Raw genomic sequence first — 25,570 nt, 5'->3', positions numbered from 1 at the left:
TGATAGATCTGTTTCGAATGGGGATTGATGTCGGGCGGGCCCGATGGTTGTTGGGCATGGGCCATTATATGTTTGATTTGTATGGTATGAGGTATTTTCTGGAACTTACTATGCTCCGTGCTTATGGTTTTCAGTTTATGTTTTAGGTACTTCTAGATCGAAGGGGAAGGTCTCGGGATGATCACATCGCACACACCATGTTGTTCCGTATTTTGTTGACTTGATGTATTTGGATGATTATTGACATACTCTGATTTTATTTTATGGTTTTATGAACATGTTTTGGATGATGGTTTTATTATTATAAAAATGAAATTTTTTGTCTTAAATTTTGGGATGTTACACTAACATATGTTGTTTGTGATAACTATGGGTCATAATGTGTGAGTTATGCATAGTGTAAATGATTGAATATCATATTGTTGATATTGTGATGTTATAGCGATACATATATACCATAGGATGGTATATTTATATGTGCAGGTGAATTGAATGAGAAAGTAGTGTTGTTGATGTGTTACACATTAAGACTGTGTTCTACATTGACGTGTCATGGGATGACACAATGATATTCTTTGATGTGTCATGAGATGACATCATTGTTATTCATTGATGTATCACGGGCAGACACCATTGTTATTCGTTGATGTCTCATGGGCTGACACCGATGTTATTCGTTGATGTGCCACGGGTTGACACCGTTGTTATTTGTTGATGTGTCACGAGATGACATTGTTGATATTTGTTGATATGTTACGAGCCGACGAGACAATCTATGTGGTTATTGATGGGTAACGATTTATAGTTTACATGTGAAAGTTATGTTGATACTTTGTTAGATCTCTTAAAAGAGATTCATGATTTTAAGTTATATATGTGATTACATTATTATGTTAAATTATGTGTTATTTTGTGTGGTTATGTGATTTATGTTATTGTAGTTGTTATTCACTAAGTCGTGTGTCTGACAATGTTTTTTTGTGTTTGTTTTGCAGGTTAGAGATAATAGCGCCCAACTCGGATCTTGTATTTGTGGCCAGTACGAACCCTATTGATAACTTCTTGTGCTTAGTACCAGTGTACACCAAAATGTTTAAAAGTTATTTCTATAAAGTGGTTGATCCTGGGGTGTACGTGGTGTGAAAACCTAGGCGTGACTGATCGGTTTGAACCCGTTTTAAAACATTGTTAATGACCAATTTTCGTAATCCCTATAAATATTTTGATAATGTTGTTTAGAAATATTGAAAATAGTTATCATGTTTGAAATTTGGTGTTGGAAAAATTGATTTGGCCACTTTTCAAAAATGTTTTTTTGACCACGAACTTCGAACCAAAAATATTATTAAAATGGACAAATGGTTATATGTTTGTGTTCTCCTCCACAATTCTTTCGTTTTGGTATATTATACGTCCAAAATGGAATTAAGACATATGAAAAATTAATCATTATAATGAGGTAGTTTGAATAATTGGGAAAAGGACCGTGGAAACCTGCAATCACAATAGGTAAGGAGGTAGTTTGAGTCCTACAGATGGCGCCAATATGTTATATCAGACTTCTGGGGATGACGATGATGTTGATGGAAGAGCACTGGTGAAAGTCTGCAATCACAACAAGTTAACAAGTCGTCAGCCAATCTCCAGGAGGAGGTCCTAGGACAACGCTTCGACGGTCAAGTCAATCTCAGAGAGAGATTATGTGTAAAGTGTGAGGCTTAGAGAGAGTTGGGATCAAGATCCCTTTACCATTGGATGCACATTAACTTTTATAGTGAGGGTCCGTACACATATCTCGCTTGTGGAGATAGGTGTGTCAGACCCCGATCGTGACAAGGGAGCTGATTGGTAGATCGTACCTTTGTCCCCTGTTGGAGCTGTGATTGGCTTAGCCATAACAGTGGGCATGCACTTGCACTGGATTTACCAGGTGCTTGTACGTCGTCTATCAATTTTCCTGCGTGGGTTCCAGGATGGAACCCGTTTATTGAGGGCTATTTCGTTCTAGGCCGGAATGGGTTCTAGGTAGTAAGGATGACAAACGTCTTTGGTGCTTTCTGGCGTGTCTAGGAGGCACGCTACCAATATATTTTTAGTTATCCCATATATGTGAGAGAACAAAAAACAAGGTTTTAAGTAAAAAAGTCTTATTGTAAGACTTATAGAACTAATGTTCTTATTTACATGTGCACAAAGTGCAAATAAGAACCAATTTGGGTCTATTGAACTTGTGTGAATGTGTGTCATAAGGATAAAAATGCACCAACGGTTGAACAAAAAAGTCCAACAACCTTTTGCTAATATTTCTTTTTCGTAACTAAAAAACTTATGACCATATTTATTTTGAAGTACATTATGAGTTACGAAACATTGGTTTGAGCCGAAGGCCGTGGGTGAATGTATTACAATAACCATGTTGTCTCCTTTATGGGTCGTTTAGGGTTGCTTTGTTGAAAATCTATGACACATTTTCGGATTTAAACTTCTATTTTTAGTTTTATTATTAAGAGTTTTGAAGTACATTATTAGTTACAAAACAGTGTTCGGGCTAAAGGCCATAAGTGAACGTTGCAATGACCAAGTTGTCTACTTTATGGGGGTTTTTATGGTTGTTTCGTTGAATCAATTTACATATGTTAAATCACATAAGGTTTTTGGTTGAATAAGTGTACGATGTGTATTTTCATTGTTGCGCAACATGACTGATTAACTATTCCCTTAACTGATTGAAGCCTCGAATAAAATCTTCATCTGAGATTTTTCGTGGTTTTATCGGAGAATTTTCTAGACAAGACATTGGGGTTGTTAATCTTCATCTTTATATGAGGCCTTCTGGTATACCAACGACAAAGAGGCTCGTGGTCTATGTGGCCACGAGCGTTGTCCGTGCACACCACCCCAACCTATCGTAGTTGGGCATTTTCGTGGTGGTTAGTGGCGGAGAAGATGCAAGATAACAACCAATAAAAAGGAGGGTATCTCTCAGTGTTTTGCTTCTTCCCCCCTTTCTCTCTCTTTCTCTCTCTCTCTCTCTCTCTCTCTCTTTCTCTTCGTAGTTGTGATATGCATACCAGAGTTTGTTCGTGGTTCGTGATGGCTAGGTGGAGGTGGAGGTAGAGGTGGTTCGTGGCCCGTTTAATGTATAACGGATGGTCCGAGAAACGAAAATCATCCTTAGTGATTTTTCTGAAGTTATTCATCATTATCTCCATATGAGATTTTTTTTGAGTTTTGTTAGAGGTTTGTTTGGATTTTCTAGGTTTTGCTAGTTTCATGGGAGGTGGTAAGCGGTGATGATGAGCTTTTTATGTGTGTAGTGGTGGTGTTGGTGGGTGGTTGAATATGGGGAACCATATAATTCTGAAAAAACCATAAATACAATTTTAGTAAATGAATTCGTTTTGGAAATAACTATTTCTTTAGGTGAAACATGTGAAATTCTTGGCTATTTTTGGGAATACCTATTTTTTTCTTCATAAATCTTAAAAAAAAACTTAATATAACATCCCAAGATTCAGGTACAACTATTCAATCCTCCTTCTTTTCTCTTGTTGTCAAGTTTAGCCCTTTTGAGGAAATATGTGGCAAATGAGTACGCTGGGCGTACTCGGGAGTACACTGCGCGTACTAATGCGCTTATTTTGGACGTGAGTCGCCAAGGTACGCTGGGCGTACCTAGAGTTACAGCGGACGTACCCGGCCCAGGTGCAAAACCCTATTCTGACTTGTGCACTATTTAAAGGGTGATAAGGCTCATTTCTCAGCCTCCATATCAGTGAGTGAAACCCTAAGAGAGAGCCTGTGACATCCCCATTTTTTCACGGCCAGAAAAGACCGATTTTGTTTATGCTTTATAAAAATCAGAGTACTTCTTTTAATAAAAATGGTGCGGAATTTGTTCCCAGTAAAACATCATCAAAGAATAAATAGAACTTACATTCATTATCACTAGTGATTTACATCTCATTAATCTCTCAGTGTAATGTCACATCATAACAACACCTGTGATATAAATAAACTGAGTGGGTCAGGTTGGGAAACCTGGTGAGTGCATAGGGTTTTCAACCCACAATAATATAATTATTATGTTTAAACAATTAAGCAATCAACCCAATTACCCATCCCCATTATCTTCTTTAGTCTTAAGGATCTACCCTAAGAATTAGCTATTTTTCGTTCACTCATTCCTAAGGATCATCCTAAGGAATTGGCACAAAGTCCATCGTTGCCACGGTTTACACAACGGGCACTAAGTCTGCATAGTCGCCGGGGTTTAGGCATCAAGTTTGCATGATCACCAAGGTTTAGGTATCAAGTCTGCATGATCACCAGGGTTTAGGCATCAAGTCTGCATGATCACCTAGGTTAGTACATCGGGTGAACACATCGTTCACAACACCTACAGGTTGCGAGCCTGCTAGTGTTCCACTGGACTGTCTAGAATAGTCCGTGGTTGTCATCTATAGTCTGCTGAATGACGGGGCCATCGTTTGGGAAAAGGCTTCTCACATCGTCCACCTCTCACCTCACCTCGTGTTCTATAACACCTCTCAACTCATCATCCAACTCATATTCCATCTATTACATCTACCCATGTTTTACCCCAACATTATCGTAGATATAAAATACATATATACAATTTAAATCATTTAAAACATGTATAAAATCATTCATCCAGTATAGACAGCAAGTATTCAGATAATATGAACACATAGCACGTAATTTATATAAAATACTTCATATCTATGTGTAAGATGAAAGTAACTATGCACTCACAACACGTAATATATATAAATACTTCATATATATGTGTAAGATGAAAGGGACCATGCACTCACAACACGTAATATATATATATATATATATATATATATATATATATATATATATATATATATATATACACTTCATATCTATGTGTAAGATGAAAGGGACCATGCACTCACTTGAAAAGGTGGCGATTCCAAACTCAGACAGCGCTTCGCTTCTTAAAAATAATTTCCTTTATCGAAACCTAGTATTATTACCACTAGAGTTTAGTCTATTATTCGCCGAGACTAATTAATAGTCTAGCTATTATTACTATTATATAAGCGTTAAACAATACTTATATAAACCATAATAATAGCCCAAGTACTTATTATAAGTTCCTAATAATGTTACTATAATTAAATAAAAGGTATATTAAATATAGTATAGGCGTAGCTCACTTACAACAGGTTTTTATTAAAAACCGAGCTTCGCTGGAGCATCGTTTCCGAGCTGAAAGCTTTTCTTCTCGGAGCCATCGGGTGCTCCGGAGCTTTCTTCTCGTGCTAGGGAGGTTACCTAGACTTCGGAGGGGTTTAAGGAGGCTAGAGAGAAGTTAGAGAGAGAAAGTGAGGCTTATGGTGTGAAGAGATTATGAAGAGTCCATCTCTTATTTATAGGAATTTTATAGTAAAGTAGTCTCCAAGCATCGTCCGTATCTTTTGCGTACGATATCCGTTTTCTACATTATTTATATACACGTATTGGTATTTATGAGTACTACTACTTTCATTTAGACTCCGTCGGCTAATTCTCCTTTTATCTCATATTTACAAAAACTGTATCGAATTCGCCGCGCTCGAAAAGTAGAGACTAAGCTTCGTCCTTAACTTTCGCATACGATCTCCGTTTTTGTTAATATTTATATCCACGTGTTGGTATTTACGAGTACTACAACTTTCATTTAGACCTCGCTGGCTAATTCTCAGTCTATCTTGGATTTACAAAACTGTATCGAATTTGTCGCGCTCGTAAAGTAGAGACTAAGCTTCGTCCATAACTTTTGCATAATAGCTTTGTTTTTGATGTTATTTATATCCACGCGTAGGTAAAAATAAAATCTACAACTTTCCTTTTTACTCTGTCGGCTAATTCTCGACCGATCTTAAATTTAACAGTAGGAAGAGATTAGACTGTTAAATGACCGCGAAGAATTCGTAACTCCTTCATACAGACTCTGTTTTCGTCTGTCATTTTACCGTTGAGTTCCTATTAATGAGATATTAAACTCTCATTTAGGTTGCGTAATCCAAAAACCGCTCAAACTAAAATTCGAGTTTCGGGCCATGCACCGCTATGCCAAATCTTAGAAAAATCATAACTTTCTCATACGAAGTCAGATTTGGGTGTTCTTTTTATGGACACTCTCGGTTTAACATTTTCTATGAATTTTGTTTAGATCGCTAAGGCTAAAAAGTTTCTCTATTGTAAATTCACTATTTACGCTTCCTGGTGTCGTGCCGGTTCCGTAGCAAAACTTCGACGGGTCATAACTTCTTCGTTATAACTCGGATTTCGGCGTTCTTTATTTCTACGGAACCCTTGAGACATATTCTACAACTTGGTTAAAACTATTTATTCTAAATAATTATTTGTCGAAAATTCGTTTTCGACCCCTATTATCTCTAAATTGACTTGCCCGGATCTACGGGCGTTACAGTTATTTCCCCCTTAGGATGATTATGTCCCAAAATCATCAAAGAAACAGGGCTCACATGATGACTCCATACGTTATCTCTTTATCCTAAGTAATAACCGTAACTTTGATGTTTCTTCAAACGAGTATGTAACTCTAAGATTTCCTAACTACAGGCGGTGCCTGATCTTGGACCCGCTCCCTATCTCACGTTGGACTCCCAATTATGACCTTCAAGTCACAATATTGATCCTTACTGGAGACTACTTCTTCCTCTTAACAATATTAGGATTACTACCATGGATCGATGTGTCGTATTGTAATGACCTAACATCGTATGTTGCAACGCTTAGACTCAGGTCTTTTAGAGTCAAATTTCCAGAACAAATTATACCTCCCTTCATGTTCTAATGTGATATAATCACATCTTAAAAGGTAGCATTCCTAGCTACAAGCAACTATCCCGATACCTCTACTGATCGCTTTGATTCTCTTTCACTTCAATCTTCAAGCTTAAGTTAGATACTACATCGGACTTGGTTCTCTGAGCCACGTATCATACTCATCGTATTCAGACTCAATTTGATATGACCACTAGGGTCAGAATAACAACAATCTTCTTAGTCATTACCGAAACGATGGTAACGACATGCTTAAATAAAACGGACTCAATTATTGGCTTCTTGGTAACCTTGTGACTTTCCCTGATCCAAGCGTGAGTCCTGTGCTTCCGGTAGTATATGCATCTACTACCTTTCACACCTACTCATACTCGTCTCAAGTATTGTCTCGCAGTCCCCAAGTCCTAAAATCACAAAATAATTAACACATACGAGTGTGTCCAAATAATCATAACAAATTCCCTAGACTCTACTAGGACTTCTTCCATGTGTATCTTCAATCATCAATTCTGCTTCAACTCGGTTGGTGATGGAAATTCCAGATGATAGGAAAACTTTAGGAATTACACCAATTGTTCTATCATCCCGCCAATCAAATTTGTACATTCAGATGTACCGTACTTCTCTAGACGTACTGCTATTTTATCAGATGTATTCTAAAGGCAAGATACCACTCATATGATATCTTCCGATAGGTATCATTGATTATCGTAAGCAATGTCATTTCCTCTATTTTATCAGTCTATCATGGTTCGCATCACTTCCTGAACTTCTGCCATTGTGCTAGGTTCAGGTGCAGGCGCAACGGCCGATGCATGACCCATCACATTCTTAGGTTCAGGTTGTCATCTTCCTCAGATATTTCCTAGTATGTCTTAACCATGATGTTTTGTACACCCAAGCAGACGTTCGGTGTACCGAGGGAAGAATTTTAAGATAGGAAAGATTTTATTTACGATAGACGTATAGGTCTCCTTGTTACACCGAAAAGTTATATGTCAGTTTTAATATCGTAATTAAATGTTTAGAAATATGAGCACATAAAATTTCCAGATCTGGTCGGCAACAGACCATAGATCCGATCAAAGACTAGCATAAAGCATCACAAAACATTTAGCACATAAAACCATTTTAGGCATCTTCCCTAATTGAGTTTGTGCTTGTGTGTAAAATATAGCAGTCACTCATCTCACAATCATCGATTAGCATTCTAAGTTTAAGTCTAGAAATTTCCTATAAATTCCTAGTTCGCTTAAACTAATGCTCTGATACCAATTGTGATATCCCTAATTTTTCACGGCCAGAAAAGACCGATTTTGTTTATGATTTATAAAAATCAGAGTACTTCTTTTAATAAAAATGGTGCAGAATTTGTTCCCAGTAAAACATGATAAATATGTTATCAAAGCATTTCTGAATAAATGTATTTTTATTCATTTTAAAACATTTGGGATGTCATCGTCAATACAAAAACATAAGCATAAATAGAACTTACATTCATTATCGCCAGTGATTTACATCTCCTTAATCTCTCAGTGTAATGTTACATCATAACAACACCTGTGATATAAATAAACTGAGTGGGTCAGGTTGGGAAACCTGGTGAGTGCATAGGGTTTTCAACCCACAATAATATAATTATTATGTTTAAACAATTAAGCAATCAACCTAATTACCCATCCCCATTATCTTCTTTATTCCTAAGGATCTGCCCTAAGAATCAACTATTTTTCGTTCACTCATTCCTAAGGATCATCCTAAAGAATTGGCACAAAGTCCATCATTGCCACGGTTTACACAACAGACACTAAGTCTGCATAGTCGCCGGGGTTTAGGCATCAAGTCTGCATGATCACCAAGGTTTAGGTATCAAGTCTGCATGATCACCAAGGTTTAGGCATCAAGTCTGCATGATCACCTAGGTTTAGAGTACATCGAGTGAACACATCGTTCACAACACCTACAGGTTGCAAGCCTGCTAGTGTTCCACTGGACTGTCTAGAATAGTCTGTGGTTGTCATCCATAGTCTGCTGAATGACGGAGCCATCGTTTGGGAAAAGGCTTCTCACATCGTCCACCTCTCACCTCATCTCGTGTTCTATAACACCTCTCAACTCATCATCCAACTCATATTCCATCTATTACATCTACCCATGTTTTACCCCAACATTATCGTAGATATAAAATACATATATACAGTTTAAATCATTTAAAACATGTATAAAATCATTCATCCAGTATAGATAGCAAGTATTCAGATAATATAAACACATAGCACGTAATTTATATAAAATACTCCATATATATGTGTAAGATGAAAGGGACCATGCACTCACAACACGTAATATATATAAATACTTCATATATATGTGTAAGATGAAAGGGACCATGCACTCACAACACGTAATATATATAAATATTTCATATCTATGTGTAAGATGAAAGGGGCCATGCACTCACTTGAAAAGGTGGTGATTCCAAACTCAGACAGCGCTTCGCTTCTTAAAAATAATTTCCTTTGACGAAACCTAGTATTATTACCACTAGAGTTTAGTCTATTATTCGCCGAGACTAATTAATAATCTAGGTATTATTACTATTATATAAGTGTTAAACAATATTTATATAACCCATAATAATAGCTCAAGTACTTATTATAAGTTCTTAATAACGTTACTATAATTAAATAAAAGGTATATTAAATATAGTATAAGCGTAGCTAACTTACAACAGGTTTTTATTAAAAACCGGGCTTCGCTGGAGCAGCGTTTCCGAGCTGAAAGCTTTTCTTCTCGGAGCCGTCGGGTGCTCCGGGGCTTTCTTCTCGTGCTAGGGAGGTTACCTAGACTTCGAAGGGGTTTAGGGAGGCTAGAGAGAAGTTAGAGAGAGAAAGAGAGGCTTATGGTGTGAAGAGATTATGAAGAGTTCTTCTCTTATTTATAGGAATTTTATAGTAAAGTAGTCTCCAAGCATCGTCCGTATCTTTCGCGTACGATCTCCGTTTTCTACATTATTTATATACACGTATTGGTATTTATGAGTACTACAACTTTCATTTAGACCCCGTCGGCTAATTCTCCTTTTATCTCATATTTACAAAAACTGTATCGAATTCGCCGCGCTCGAAAAGTATAGACTAAGCTTCATCCTTAACTTTCGCATACGATCTCCGTTTTTGTTAATATTTATATCCACATGTTGGTATTTACGAGTACTACAACTTTCATTTAGACCTCGCTGGCTAATTCTCAGTCTATCTTGGATTTACAAAACTGTATCGAATTTATCGCGCTCGAAAAGTAGAGACTAAGCTTCGTCCATAACTTTTGCATAATAGCTTTGTTTTTGACGTTATTTATATCCACGCGTAGGTAAAAATAAAATCTACAACTTTCCTTTTTACTCTGTCGGCTAATTCTCGACCGATCTTAAATTTAACAGTAGGAAGAGATTAGACTGTTAAATGACCGCGAAGAATTCGTAACTCCTTCATACGGACTCTGTTTTCGTCTGTCTTTTTACCGTTGAGTTCCTATTAATGAGATATTAAACTCTCATTTAGGTTGCGTAATCCAAAAACCGTTCAAACTAAAATTCGAGTTTCGGGTCATGCACCGCTATGCCAAATCTTAGAAAAATCATAACTTTCTCATACGAAGTCAGATTTGGGTGTTCTTTTTATGGACACTCTCGGTTTAAAATTTTCTATGACTTTTGTTTAGACCGCTAAGGCTAAAAAGTTTCTCTATTGTAAATTCACTATTTACGATTCCTGGTGCCGTGCCGGTTTCCTAGCAAAACTTCGACGGGTCATAACTTCTTCGTTATAACTTGGATTTCGGCGTTCTTTATTTCTACGGAACCCTTGAGACATATTCTACAACTTGGTTAAGATTATTTATTCTAAATAATATTTTGTCAAAAATTCATTTTCGATCCCTATTATCTCTGAATTGACTTGCCCGAATCTACGGGCGTTACAAAGCCTCCCATCGTTCTTAGTGAGTGTGTGACTGTTGTTGGAGCTAATAGTGCATTGGTTAGTTAGTGAATAAGAAGGAAAGGAGCTTTTGGAGGCTAAATTTTGACGTGCAAGTTTGGATCTGAGATCTACAGAGAAAGGAGCTACACTTAGAGGTATAAAGTTCAAAACTTTCCTGTTCTTTTGGTTTGTTGTTGCATGTGCCATTTCTAGGGTTAAAAACCCAAAGGTGGAGACTTTATGAGTTTAAGGTGCTCCATGGTCCGAGATCTGTCCCTTTTCAGTGGTATTAGTGGTTTAGATCCATAAAGTTTCCATCTTGGTTGTTGATATGGGGTCATGCTTAAGTAATAAGCCTTCTAGAGTTAGAAAATGGAATATTATGGGAGTTGGTGAGTTGTTCAACCATGAAAAGGCTTAAAGTCATCAACTTTATGGATTAAGAGGCTTAGAAGTGGTCAAATCTAGAAGTTGGACGTGAGTCTTAACTGTTTAAGACCTCAAGAGCTAAAGGACTGAAGCAGGGGAGTACGCCGGGCGTAATCCCTGTACGCGCCGTGTACTGGGTGGCGTTCCCCGATTCTTAGAGGCAGCCGGGTGTGCTTAGCGTACACATCTGGTACGCGCAGCGTAACCCGAAAAGTTGACTTTTGGTTGACTTTTAGGGTATGGTCTATAGTGGGGCCTTTTGAGTTTTGAGAGGGGTAAAATGGTCTTTTACCCTTCTGAAAGTGTCATAAGAGGACATAGTCTAGCCTTTGAGAGTTATATTAAATAGGGTATTTATTTCATGTGATTAGGCGGAGGCTAGACCAGCGTTTACCGAGTCAGAGATTTACCGAGTTACCAGATGTGAGTCTTCTCACTATACTTTACTTAAAGTGGTAAACAGAGTATGTGACAGTGTATTTCAGAGTTAGGTTCTAGTGTATTTGCATGCTATTTATGTGTTATGATTATTGTGATATGTGATATACATGATTCAGAGTTTACAGAGTTAGGACCAGTGGGTCCATAGAGTTAGGACCTTTGGGTCCACAGAGTTAGGGCCAGAGGACCCACAGAGAGTTGGGACTGGAAGGTCCCACTGAGACACATTAACCAGAGGGTCAAACAAAGTTATAACCTTGAGTGGCTAATATGTGTTAGAGTGGTATTTTGGGGAACTCACTAAGCATTTATGTTTACAGTGTTATGTGTTATGTGTTTCAGGTACTAGTGACGATCGCGGGAAGGCGCCGACATGATTCGTACACACATGAAGTTTTATGTATTTCGATCTTGGGAAATGTTTTGTGGAACAAAGATATGATACAATGAGATTTTATTAATAATTGTGCATTAAAAATGTGTTTTGAAAATGTGAAATATTGTTTTAATTTTTACGATGTTACACTTAACTAAGCAATGTTCTAAAAATCGTTTCGAACCGGCTGGATCGGGAATTCAAGAAGAGAGCGTTTCAACAAAGATCGGTTTTATGTCAATTTCTAGACCGAACGTGTGTGATAGAACCGATAAAAAAATTTGAATCGGTTTATTATACTTGGATAGTTGGATTTCACTTAGCCCGTTAACAAAAAAACAACCCACTTTCAAAACAAATTGAACAACTTGATCGATTGGGTTAATCGAAGTGTACGAGTTAATTCGAAGGTCAACACAAAACCACTGCTAGATATAGGGAAATTTTTGGTTATATATATATATATATATATATATATATATATATATATATATATATATATATATATATATGTATATTAATAGAAAATACATAAAACTTATGGAAGCCGGGTTAAACATTCACTTGAACCGGTTGAATAGGTCGAACCAGAAACCGATCACCAGATCGGTTCAACTAATACATCGGTTTTTAAAACATTGTAAATAAGTTTGTTATATTTGTCTTTTTCTCCAAAATATATACTGCCCTTAACATAAAAATTAAATGATAAATTTACCTTTCACTCGATCACTCAATCGAGTAGTTAATAATAATGGCATCAACTATACAATGGTTAATAATAACATCAACTATACAATAGTTTATATAACTTTGTATGTTGGTGATGTGTAATGACATGATCATGCTAAGTAGATGAAGTAAATATACTATAATATGACAATTCATATATACTTTATAAACCTTACATAGATCCGGTTTTCTTCTCGTATCTAACAAAGCAATCATCATGATCACGTCTAAATCTAAGTTTTTCTAAACATTATTCCCAATAGTTTGTGAAAGAAGATGGTGAAATACCCAAAAGGTCCACATGGAGAACACGAAATTGAGCTTAAGTGAAAATCCTTAGTGACTATGAGATATGATTTTTACTTAAAAAAAAAAAAAATAGGCTCTAGTTGCAATTCTGGAAACTTTTGGATATGAAATTTATAATTTACTCGAATATTTTTCCATGTACGAACAAATTAATCACCCCCTTTCACACCAAAAGAATCATAAATATATATTTTAGCCCTCCTTTCAATGGAATCTTGACCATTTATTTCCTCTTTGGTAATTGGAATGCCTTCTTCAAGAACATATTTGCAGCACCTTCGTTTCTATGGCACAAAATTCTCAGTATTGTGTTTGGATCCGTGCTGCTCCATTTTCCGGTGGTCGGCGGCATCGGCAGTTTCTGCCCTGAACCACCACTCATCATTCCTACTCCGCTTGCCTCACAAACCAATGTGGTAAATTCCTCCACCAACTGCTCCGTCGACTGCCCCATCAACGCCACCACTCCTTCCGCCGTTTCAGTCTCTCTATCAATCACATCCTCCACAATCAACCCTTCTCCACATTTCGAAAATACCCTCTTCAAATCCTTAAAATCCTGTTCAATCAACCTAAAATCTGTTCGTGTAAAGTTCCTGGAGCTTCCTCCTGCTAGCAGAATCGTCAGGTAAGCATCGAACGACGCCCTCATCACTTCCTTCATCGCCAACGGCTGAGCTCTATCCGTCACAATCGCAGTCAATAAAGTTAGATTATGCTTCATGATCTTGAGCGCAGGTGTGATTCGGGAGTTTTCCACATCTCCGACGTATAAACTTCCATAGAAAAGGTAATTCGAATCGAGAAAAATCAACCGGTAAGCTGCCGCTTCCGACACGTGTTGGGAGGCGGATTGAAGGGCGGCGCGAGTTTGGTCAAAATAAGAGCCACCACCATGCTGCCGCCGGCTGCCACCGATCCGATTTCGCGGAGATAAAACGATTTTAGGGGAAAGAGCAAGGTTTTTCTCGATCGAATTGAGTTGCAGACAAATGTAGTGTAAGGTGTTGAGTCGAATGTAGAGACGCTGTGTGCCACGGCTGGTGGATGGTCGAGCAAAGTTGCCTTCTTCGGAGCTGGTCTCCGAGTTCATGGGTGCAGCTGTGCAAGCCGGCGATGCCTTTCTCCATAGTTTGATGAACTTTGAGCCACGACCACATCTTGATAGTGGAGGTAGTGAGGGGATATAGCTTTGTTTCGAACCTGAATCATGAACATATATAATATAATTTGTTAATATAAACAAAATATATTCACTAAAGAGTTAAAAGAAGTAACATGATATACCAAAAAGTAGCTTGTTATTTTAAGAAGTTAAAGATTTGTACCACATGATGCAACAAAAATAGTATAATCATGTACGATTTGTTCGACTGCGTTAGCGAATTCGCGAACCAAATCTTCGGTGACTCCAATCGGGATGTCAAAGAAGGAATCGACTCCATCTTTGGTTTGTTTCATGAGCTCATTGGCGGATTGTGCATAGGGTTCACTCTTTGACTTCGGGTTCCATGTCTTTATAGATAAAAAAAGTCATCAATCATTGAATACAAAATCCAAACATGATGGTAAATAAGGTATTTTTGTTTGTTTGTTTGATGACATGACATGAAAGAATACGTTTTATGTTCGTGGTGTGCAAGATACAAATGAGAGTATATGTTGTATCATCGTGACCAAGACAAGCCTCAACCTATAAGGAGAAAATTTGCAATTTTTTATCCCACCTAAAAATTGTTGAAACAAATGTAATTTTTTGACTATTTTATTATGGTCAAATGAGGTTTAATATAACAAATGTAACTTAATATACCTAGCTACGTACCTCGGATTCTTTCGCTTTTTGAACTACATCTTTAGCATTCTTCAAGCTATCTTGAATCCATTGTCTCAAAAACTTCAAAACAATTGAATCAACCTCGTAGGGAACCATCTCCCGCACAACGGCCTTACCACCATCTTCACATTCAACAGAATCTTCAATAACTACATTAACCAACACCTTTTCAAGCTTATCGGCCCTTTGAAGGACTGCAACCGTTTCATTTGAAATCACAGAGTGAGCAGTTAAGAATTGCCTCAACATGTTCCCATAACACGCGTGCAATGTCACCGCCGCAACTCCGCCTGCAATCGGGTGCCATTTCTTTAACACCGGGGTAAACATTTCCATCTCACGAATCACTAATTCCTCCGTTTCGTCTGCCAACTCAATCAGTTTTCCGCTAACTTCTTTAACCATCATCGATCCGTTTATGGCATACCCATTTTCCACCATCTGTTGCACATGTTCTACAACATTAGTACATATAACCGGTTATAGCAAATTAAATTACACTTTTAGCATTATTCTAGCTATTATTATATTTGGAAAGAGTCTAGGGACTGTTATTGCATATATACATAGTCTAGGGACTACTAATGGATTACCTTTACGAAGGCATTCCTTAAAGAAGATCGGATATAACGATCAACCTTGTTCCCTTTAGAACCTGAAGCTTCTTCGTCGTCATCAATGGAGGTCAATCTGTAATAAGGTACGTCTTCTTCCAGGATCTTCGTCGCACAGAAAACCAGAGGAAGAATATTCTTCATTAAACCAAGTGATTTTCTTGTAAAGCTTCCATGGTAATCAAGCAATCGATTCTCCGACCATGTCTTGATGGAATTCAACGTTGCCGATAGCATCTGGACATAAACAGGATCCCGATTAACCTTCTTGGCATCATTAGCAACCTCCGTTAGCATGGTAAAGGAGGCGCTAAGCAGATCGTTCTCCGTTTGTCCTGTCAAAACATATCGTTCGAAAAGAACCCAAGTCAAACATAAATTGTGTATCGCTCTTGTGATTCCCAAAGTAGGCCATGTCTTCTTCATGAGCTCCAAAAGCTCATCAACCTCATCAAGAACACAAGTTTCGTCTTTTGAATCGAAAATGGAGCGAAGAAGAGGAACGTAGAGGTGAACGTTGAATGGGTAGCCATTGGCCCAGTGGCAAACGCTGGTCGGAGATGCGTTTGGGCTCCTCCATGATAGCGAAACCACACAGTTGCAGACGGTTTTCATCGTCTCCGAGCTTTTGTTTGTCTCAATAGGTTTGATGTCACTCCCACGAATGATTTCTCGTAGGCGCATTGCGAAAGCGTTGGATTTGTCTAAAGGGATCGAAGGGTGATCGAGGAGCCCAGCTTCGAGGACTTTAAGTTGGCGTTTCTGCCATGTGTGGTACTCGTTTATATCGTTGAATTCTGCAGGTTTTAGCTGTCGGAGGAGCTCTAATGGCAGAATTATGGTATCTGCACGTCGACCCGTCTGTTAAAAACATATATGTGATTAGAATTATCTCTAGAAGTTGTTATGAAAATGAAAATGGAGGTTATGTAATTACTTGACCAACGAGGGTTCTCATGAGTGTTTTCCGGAGACGATTATCACTGCCCTCCGTCACCTTCATCTGCTGACGCATGATCTCGGCGGACGTCATCGGCCGTCTAATCTTGCCATGTTGAGGTAAAGTCGAGAACGATGCTCTCGGACTAATACTGCTCTGATTATTATAATAACCATGGCCACTAGGAGACAAAGGGTTCGACCCACAAGAGATGCTCCGCCGAGTCGACGGAGTTCGTTTCAGCATTTTCAATCCAAGCGCCTTCTTAGTTTTGCTCATCCCCGCCATCCCTACGCCGTAACGGGGAGACCGTGGCGACCCGGGGGACCCTGGAGATGATGATCCAGGAGATAGAGGCGTATGTACATCCCCACCATTAAGCGCATGAAAGGAGGCGCCACCGGTACGACCGCCGAACCCCGGCGACGACCTGCAAGCGGTGAAGAAGATCTCATACGCGGTTGTGCGGAGGTCGTTGTGGTCAAGGCCATCGATTTTTCCGAATGGGAAGGAGAGATCAACTGCGGCGACGTCAAGACAGACGGGTTGAGGTGCCGAAGGAGAAACGACATCGATATGGTTGGTGGGGTCTTTGAAGTCTTCATGGCGGGTTGTTAGCACCATGGTGGTGGTGCTAGAGTGGGACGACGGGCAGGGTGGTGTCCGATTCCGTCGAAGGAAGGGGCGAGTTTCGACGGAAGAGACAAAGGAGACCACCTGAAGATACCCTTCGCCATTTATAAAAGCTTGAATATGAAGATTGAGAGAAAGATGCGACAACGTCCACTAAGAAGCGACAAATACGAGGATGCAAGGGTTGGTACTTGTTAGAAATAGAAAATCCCTGGACTTTACCTCATCTTGCAGTTTTAATCCTTTGAGATATGATTTTACATTGTGTAGTTCGTCTGAATCAATTTAGAGTAAATTATACGAATGGTCCCTATGGTTTGGGTTAATTTATACGTTTGGTCAATAACTTTTTTTTTTCACTTGGAAGGTCCCTCCAGTTTGTATTTGTTGCGCGCTTGGTCATCGTCTTACCTAAAGAGGCTATTTTTCCCTTGATTTTTTAATTTATTTAAATAAGATGGGGTAGGTAAGGTAAGGTAATGCGAGGTAAAAGTGGGGTTGGGGTATGTTTATTTAAATAAATTAAAAAAATCAAAGGTAAAATAGTCTTTTTATGCAAAACAGGGACCAAACGCGCAACACAAACAAATAGTAGAGACATTCAAAGTTAAAAAAATAAGTTAAATACCAAACGTGTAAATTACCCCAAACCCTAATGACCATTTGTGTAATTTACTTATCAATTTAATCTCATTTTAGTATCTGAATTTGCATTGTGTGTTTTTAGGGACAATGGATGTGAGATGATGGAGTATAATGATGAAGGTAACGGTGGTAACCATCATTTCTTTCCAAGATCCATGGTGATGGTGGCTAAGCTTTGTGAAAGACCCAAAAAACCATGATAACAAGCAAAAAGGCTAGTGATGTTGCAAATTTAAAAATTATTTAATTAAATGCTATGTCTACTAGAAACCAATGTCATGTCAGCTCGAAACCAATTAACCGCTTTGTTTGTTTCATAATAATGTAATTGACAATGATTTTACAACTGTACTGACATATTACTACAAAAACAGCTAGAACTAATCATGAACAAAACAAATTTATTACGCTACAATGCCATTTTCCCTAGTTCTAATAGAGTTATGAAATAAATCCCTTATTTGGAAAGCATCATAGGATGACAAACAACCCAACCTTCAAAAACACGCTACCGGAATCCAAGTTGATTGAGAAGACTCGTTGTAACGATAAATATCTAAATAATTAAGCAATTAACCAGGGATGGGGAATGCCTAATTTCCAAACCCAAACCCTATGACTATAGATATTAATATATAAACTATTATAAAATATATATTTGGGTAAATTACACAAATGGTCCATGTGATTTGGGTAATCTACCTGTTTGATCCCTAATAATTTTTTTTAACTCGAGTCGTCCCTAATATGGATTTTGTTACAGCTTTGGTCCATTGCTGACTTAAAATGACTAAATTACCCTTGTTATTGTTATTTTAACTTTTTAGTATTTATTGTTGGATTAGTGTCTAAGTCCATAACTATTTTGGTATGTACTTGACCCGATGGTGCATGGTCCTTTTGGGTTGCCTTCACCAAAGCAACTTGATTGGAGAAATGAATAAAGAGAGAGAGGATAATATGATTTATTAATATGTTATAAGAATAATATATTAAAGGAGAAATCATATTTGTTTAATTAATATTGGTCAATAATTAATTAAGAATTAGTTTTGTGATCAAATGTAATTAATTAAACTAGAGGGGCTGATTTGTAATTATGTGATAGTTACAAAATAAGGTAAGGATTATCTTATTTATATGGTGGACGAATTTAAGGTTGGAAAGCCTTAGAATTCGAGTATGATAAGGATTCAAGGATTATCTTATTGGTTGCTTAATGGATAATCAACTAGATAAGGATAATGACTGAAACCCTATCTCTACACCTATATAAACACCCCTAGGGTCATGAATTCGAGTATCCCTTCCCAAGAGGTCCTAGATACGAATTCTAACCTCTCACCTCTCTCTTTATACCTTCTCCACTTGCTCTTGGTGTTTGTAAGCCATTAGAGGAGTGACACTTGTGACTCTAAGCCTTCCAAAGTCAATTCAAGGAGGAATTGGGATTGTTATTGCTACATAACAATCAAGGTATGATCTTAAACCTAATTACATGTTAATATGATTACTTGCATGCTAGAATTAGGGTTTATAGTCTTGGATTCAAAGCATGTACAATAGAGAAACTTAGATCCAAGCATTAGGGTTTGTATGAGCACATAGGATGTCTTATGACCAAAACCCATTAGTGGTATCAGAGCCTAGCTTGGTTTCAATTGTATTGATGCATTGTATAACTGAAAAATTCGATTTTTTGGATTGTGGAGACTGGACTCGCCGAGTCCATGGCTGAACTCGCCGAGTCCATGCCTGACTCGACGAGTCAACTCGTCAGATAATGCTTATCTCGGGATTTCTTGCTGTTTTTGTATTAGGATAGTTACCTTATCATGTTAGATCAATATAAATCCGATTTTATGATATATATGACTATATTCTTGATCTAATTAAAGATAATTATCAATTTATAAGATAATTGTTTCCTTATAAGATAATTGATTAATTATTTTGAGTAAATTGATAAATTGTTTTGCAAGAAATCATTAAATAAATCAAATATGGATAATTATGTGATTAAATGTTAATTTAAAATTATTTGTTATTTGATCCTTGTTGTTATGAAAGGTTTCATATTTTCCCCTTTAGGTTTTATAGTTTAAATTTGAACCCAAAAGTTTTGAAGTTTTGAAATTTAAATAGTTAAAACCCTAATGTTTTGAAAAAAGGTTTCAAAACTTGCCCTCAAGTTTTGGAATTTAAAAGTTGATTAAAAGTTTAATTAGAAATGTTAAATTCTAAAACCCTAGTAATGTTTTGAAAAGTTCAAATCACATCCTTATGGTTTTATTAATTAATTAAGGAGTATAATTAAAAGAGGTTTAATAAATCCATAAAAGTTTAGGTTAACCATTTAATTGAATTAAAAGTGTAATTGTTAAAGTTAACCACATAGTATTTTAAAAGTATAAAATGCACCTTATACTATATATAATATTAAAAGTCTAACATTATATATATGTATGAGTAAAAGTCAGTCTTGCCGTTAGTAGGCCTCATTCACGAAGCTGGTCTATAAGGGGTGTTTAAGGAAATTGCCTATAAAATGGCGATTGAATGGGTATCCACTCTTACCCACCGCACTCTTGACTAGTGGAGGGTCGTTAGCCGAACGGGTAGGATAGGACGAAACCTTCCATTATAAGTATAATGAAATACAAAGTAACTAAATGTTTTTCAAATTCCCAATCTTAGTTACTTAGGCAAAAGTGAATTGATGCAATTCCATGAAATTACACTTTGTGCCCTTGCGAAGACGTTAGTGGAGCGTGTGTGGTTTACCGGCACACTAAATGGTTCTAAGCAAAGGTAGCAAAGGGTGACTCAATGTTTGTCATAGTTCGGTGGAGCGTGTGTGGTTTACCGGCACATCGAATAGGTGATTGTAACATGTGAGGGCACCATGTAGTTTGCATGGTTATTCACACCCGCTTTGTGATCCTCGGCATCCCAATCACAAACAAGAGGGGCATATCGAGATTTAAACATCCCATTGAAAGTTCAATGAATCTCAAAGGATCTAGGAGTTTTCATAGATTTAAAACTTAAGTTTCTTTTTCGTTTTTTCATGGTGGAAACTAGTGAATCGTCATTCACTTACCTTCAAATGTTCTGCAATTTGGGTTACGGCATCCTTCTCCCGAGTTGCAGGATATTGTGTTGGGTCCTAGCCTTGGAATTTCATTTGGGTGATTTACCAAGGACTCAATCAATCAACTAACTTGAATTCGTTTTTCTCCCGATGTCAAAGTTCGACAACTATGGTCTTCCCAAATCCCGTGGAACAAGCATTCCACGTGAAGATGATATTCCACGATTCGATCGAGGAACAAGAAATCATACTTCACTTCCTCCTCCTCCTCCAATTATTCTCCCTAACCCACAAGATTGTAAAATTGAAAGGTTCAATATCACTCAAGCCCTTTTGGCAAGTGAACTTAAAGAGGGCAAGTCGGTGTGTGCACACGTCTTAGGGATGAAGTCACACATTGATAGATTAAGAATGATGGGATCCGTTGTCGGTGAAGCGATGGCTGTTGATTGGGTTCTTCAGTCACTTCCTAACTCATGTAGTGAGTTCGCAAGAGAGTACTATATGATGAACCGCGACGTGACCCTTATAGATCTCACCTATATGCTTATTGCTGCTGAATCAGCAATGGTTTGGCGCAATAGAAAAGCAAAGTTGATTGGTGAATCTGCGTTCAAGACCTCTATGGATATAGACGATGGCAATGAAAGACATGCAATGATCGAAAAGTTTGATCATAAGAGAAAGGCGATGTCTGAAGTAGTTCCATGTGTTGTTCCAAAGGAGTCAATTTGTTTTTATTACCAAGAGAAGGGGCATTGGAGACGAAGCTGTCCTATTTACCTAAGAGATCTAAGAGATGGGAGAGTCAAAAGTATGACTACGCTTTAGGTAAGAATCCACTATCTAACTCCATTAAGTTCCTATTCATTGATTCTTAATACATGATGTGATAAGATCACATTTGAATGTTTTGAAGGATCGGTAAAAAGAAAGGAAGCTTGATAAGAGAGCAAGATGAATCTAATCACAAGAGATGGATCTCGATCTCATGGACTTGAAGATTGGATTTTGAGCTTAGATAGTTATGATAGAGTTGTTAGAAATTTTCTTTTTACATAGTTTTCAATAGATTTTGCATTGTAAGGACAAATGTTTTTCCGCTGCTTTTATAAATAAAATAAATTTTGTTCGACTTATTTATTTATTTGTTTACTTCCTTGCAATGAAATCGTTATGTGAAAATTGATGTTTGCATATTTCTACAACGAATGGATATGATTCTTAGTTATTTTATTTATGGAAATGTCAAGAATTTACCAAATAGGGAGAGTTTCTCATCGCCCAAGTTTCAATTGGACAGAAACTTGGAATCATGCAACTTGGTTGCATGATGAATGAGAAATTTCGTATTTGGAAATTGGACTAATTCATTGACAAAGTGTCAAGTGAAGGACTAGGAGATCGAGTACACAAAGTTGTGTGTTGATCAAGTTCACCATAAGAGTAACAAAGATATTCGTCATGATTTACTAAAGGCTTAGAAAATATAATTACACTTACAAGATTAAGTGTAATTTTGAATTGATTAAAGGGTTTAGATCAATAGTAGAACGAATAAGAAGAATCAAGTAGGCAGAAAGATAAAAGTTTCCCCATTCTAAGAAGAAGGGAGAGTAGCTTTTATGCTTTATGATAGGTCTTAATGATTAAGAACCATATCTCAATTGATCCTCTAAGTGAGTCTTGGTACAATTGTATGTCCAAGAAGAGGAATCAAAGATTGAAGAAATGGTCAAATCAAGAAGTCAATCATACTTCGTTCCAAAACAAGTCTTAAAGTCAAGATTGTGACATTAAGTGAATAGTATTAAGAAGGTTTATAACATTCATCAATTGTGGAAAGTTGTGATGTCGTTGATAAGATAGAGACCAACTAGGACCAATTTATGAAGTGTTTTGATAAAAGCTACACTAACTCTTGAATATTTGGTTGTCAACAAATGTTTATTGACAAGAGAATCTTATATGTCAAGGAGTCAGTGGGAGTCTTAATGGTCTTGAAAGGTTTCAAGAACAAATCAAATAAACCTTATTGATCATCACTAGCATACGAGTTGAGGTTTACAACCTATCGTGAAAACATTATTTTGTTTCTGTGCCAATCCAATCGAGTTAATTATGCATGTGAGTCCTATGAGTTCTCATTTGAATGCATAAAAGGCAAGGACCTTGATCAATGGAAAGTACATTGATAGGAAAAGGTGAGCTGCTTAACTACTTGGAAGACGTGGTGGGCAGCTGTGCTACCATAAGGCAAGAAATCAAGATTAAGGAAGTTCGATCCATATGAGTTTGAATTTGTCGTAAACTTTAGTTTTAACAAATTCACATGGATAGGAACACATACACCGTTTAAATCTAAGTGTCATAAGATTTCCTCCTTCATGAAAATGATTGTGAGGAAATGCTTTCACTAAGAAAGATTTTAAAAGATAGTGATTGTAAAATTGCATTCTCGAATTCAATCATGGTTACGGTATCCCTTTCCATAATTTGAATTGTGAGGTTTGGCAATTAGTCTTAATTGTTTAGACACACATATCAACTATCAAAGGCAAAGGTGTACAAGTTCAAGAAGCCTTGATAAAAGATTATCAAAGCACTAAGTATTAGAAACATGAACTTAAGAAATTCAATAAGTATTGTTTTTCTGAAAGTTAAGATGTTTATGAATACATGTCGAAGCTAGTGGGAGCATAAGTGTTATGTTTTATAATAATCATCATGATAGTGGGAGCATAAATGTTATGATTGTATGATTATTAAGACACGTATTGCAAAGTTAGCAATATTAATTATAGAAAACAAGAGTTAAACCTTGCAAAGTAGTAAGGGTTATAAAGTTGTTTTGCTATAATTAAGGGAGAGAATATTATGCTTCATTTCAAATCTAAAGGATTAGGTTGTGGAATGTTAATAAATTTAGTCAAGGGTACATAGTGTGTTCTTAAAATTTCGATTATGATTACGGCATTCCTCTTCACAATTCGAATTTTGAGAACATAGAAAATAAAACATTGTGCGTCGTGTCCCATACGCTTCGAGTATAGGATCGATTGCAAATGATTTAATGTTTGACCATTCTAAAATTTTCCAAATGTCTAGTGCATTTAGAGGGAAAAGGGACTAGAATTGGTTTTGACTAAAATAATTAAACAACTATCAAAGGACAATCCAAAGTTCGACGATGATTGGTCGCTTGTGAGTAGTTGGAAGTATAGTATTGGAAATTATGGAAATGTTTCCATATTGGATGGACAATATCGACATCATTACGAATAGATAAGATTCTATTAAGAAATTAGTTGTCATATGGAAAATATGGAAGCGTGTCCATATTGGGAAGTAAATATTGAAAATCTATGTGTAGATTAGAAACTTTTATGCAAAAGGATGTTCAAAGGAATGTACTTTGAGTGAGAGACATCATATCTAAGGAATTGTCTTGTAACAATCTCCGATAGAGGACTTTGTAATATCATTGGCAATAGTCTTTGTGACCTTGGTGCAGTGACATTACAAAAGGATCGTTGCATAAAGTGTTAGAATCTAGCATATTCTATAAGTAGCGAGAATTTGATATTCTTACACTTAAGAAAATGGATTTGGAGTTGTAAAATGAGAATGATTGGAAATGTGTTCAATTTGTCTATTTCACAAAAGTAAGAACCATAGGTAAACATTGTGTGCATGCTAGGAGCATGGGACAAGTGTTGGAATTCAAGTAAGAAGTTGATTACCCGAAACGACAAATAATGAGTAATCGGTATGGTGATAAATAAAACGTGTTTTGTTTATACTCAAAGGTTTGAGGCCATATGGGATTAGTATTATTCTTGTGTTTCACCTTGCATGTTTTGACTTCCAGAATAATTGAGTTTATTAAGAATAATCGAATTATTCAAACGGGCCACAGTCGTTCATATGTTGGAAGTAGGTATGAATGAAGATTGTCGTGAATTGGTGTGTGGATTGTCTAAAAGAGTATTAGACATAAGCAAATGTTTGCTGCAACGTTCATGAGTGCTTATGAATATGATTTGAGCATTGGATTAAACCCACGCTCACTTGGATCACTATCTCGAGTGATTAGTGAGACGATAACATGTTATATTCTTGAAACCGAGATGTGTGAGTTGTATCTTGCGAATCGGTTGCACATTGATAATATGTAAACGCACTAGTAACTTGGTGTTATAAAACATATTTTTGTGTGTGATTCGGTGAGTGAGTGCAAGCAAGCATTGTATCAAAGTTTATCCGTTCCTTTTATTCAAAGAATAAAAGCGATATCTTTGGGCCCCTCGATGGTTTAGTGATGACATACGTAAATGCTCGGCCGGGCTAGGGCTAATTTGATTTGTTCAATTAGTCTGTCGTCATAAATCGGAAATCGAGATATAGTACAAAGAGAATGATTAGAAATCATATCTCATACGATATCTAGAATGGAGGAATATATGATCCCTTATCTAAGGACACGCGCATCTGATATGATCAGAGTTGACAGCGGCTTTGGAAAGCTACGATTGCAGATCAGGATCTGAAGTCATACGCAGAATAGTTGTTAGACTTATCCAAGTGGGAGACTGTTGAATTAGTGTCTAAGTCCATAACTATTTTGGTATGTACTTGACCCGATGGTGCATGGTCCTTTTGGGTTGCCTTCACCAAAGCAATTTGATTGG

The 25,570-nt window shown here is 37.0% G+C and overlaps 1 protein-coding gene across 1 annotated transcript; it reads right to left on the bottom strand.

The window, feature by feature from the left end:
• Window positions 1–12,979: 12,979 nt before the first annotated feature.
• LOC145039256 (protein unc-13 homolog) lies at window positions 12,980–17,213 on the bottom strand. The gene is made up of 5 exons (XM_078987334.1): window positions 16,505–17,213; window positions 15,547–16,428; window positions 14,942–15,394; window positions 14,445–14,631; window positions 12,980–14,319 (listed from the first exon to the last, which is right to left on the bottom strand). Exons 1-5 carry the CDS (start codon window positions 17,129–17,131, stop codon window positions 13,340–13,342), a joined length of 3,129 nt encoding a protein of 1,042 aa, XP_078843460.1. The 5' UTR covers window positions 17,132–17,213; the 3' UTR covers window positions 12,980–13,339.
• Between the last annotated feature and the right edge of the window lie 8,357 nt (window positions 17,214–25,570).

Source organism: Lactuca saligna, chromosome 1 (genome assembly GCF_052625555.1).
Source record: "Lactuca saligna cultivar CGN05327 chromosome 1, ASM5262555v1, whole genome shotgun sequence".
Lineage (NCBI taxonomy): Eukaryota > Viridiplantae > Streptophyta > Magnoliopsida > Asterales > Asteraceae > Lactuca > Lactuca saligna.
This window is presented reverse-complemented; position numbering and strand designations above follow the sequence as displayed.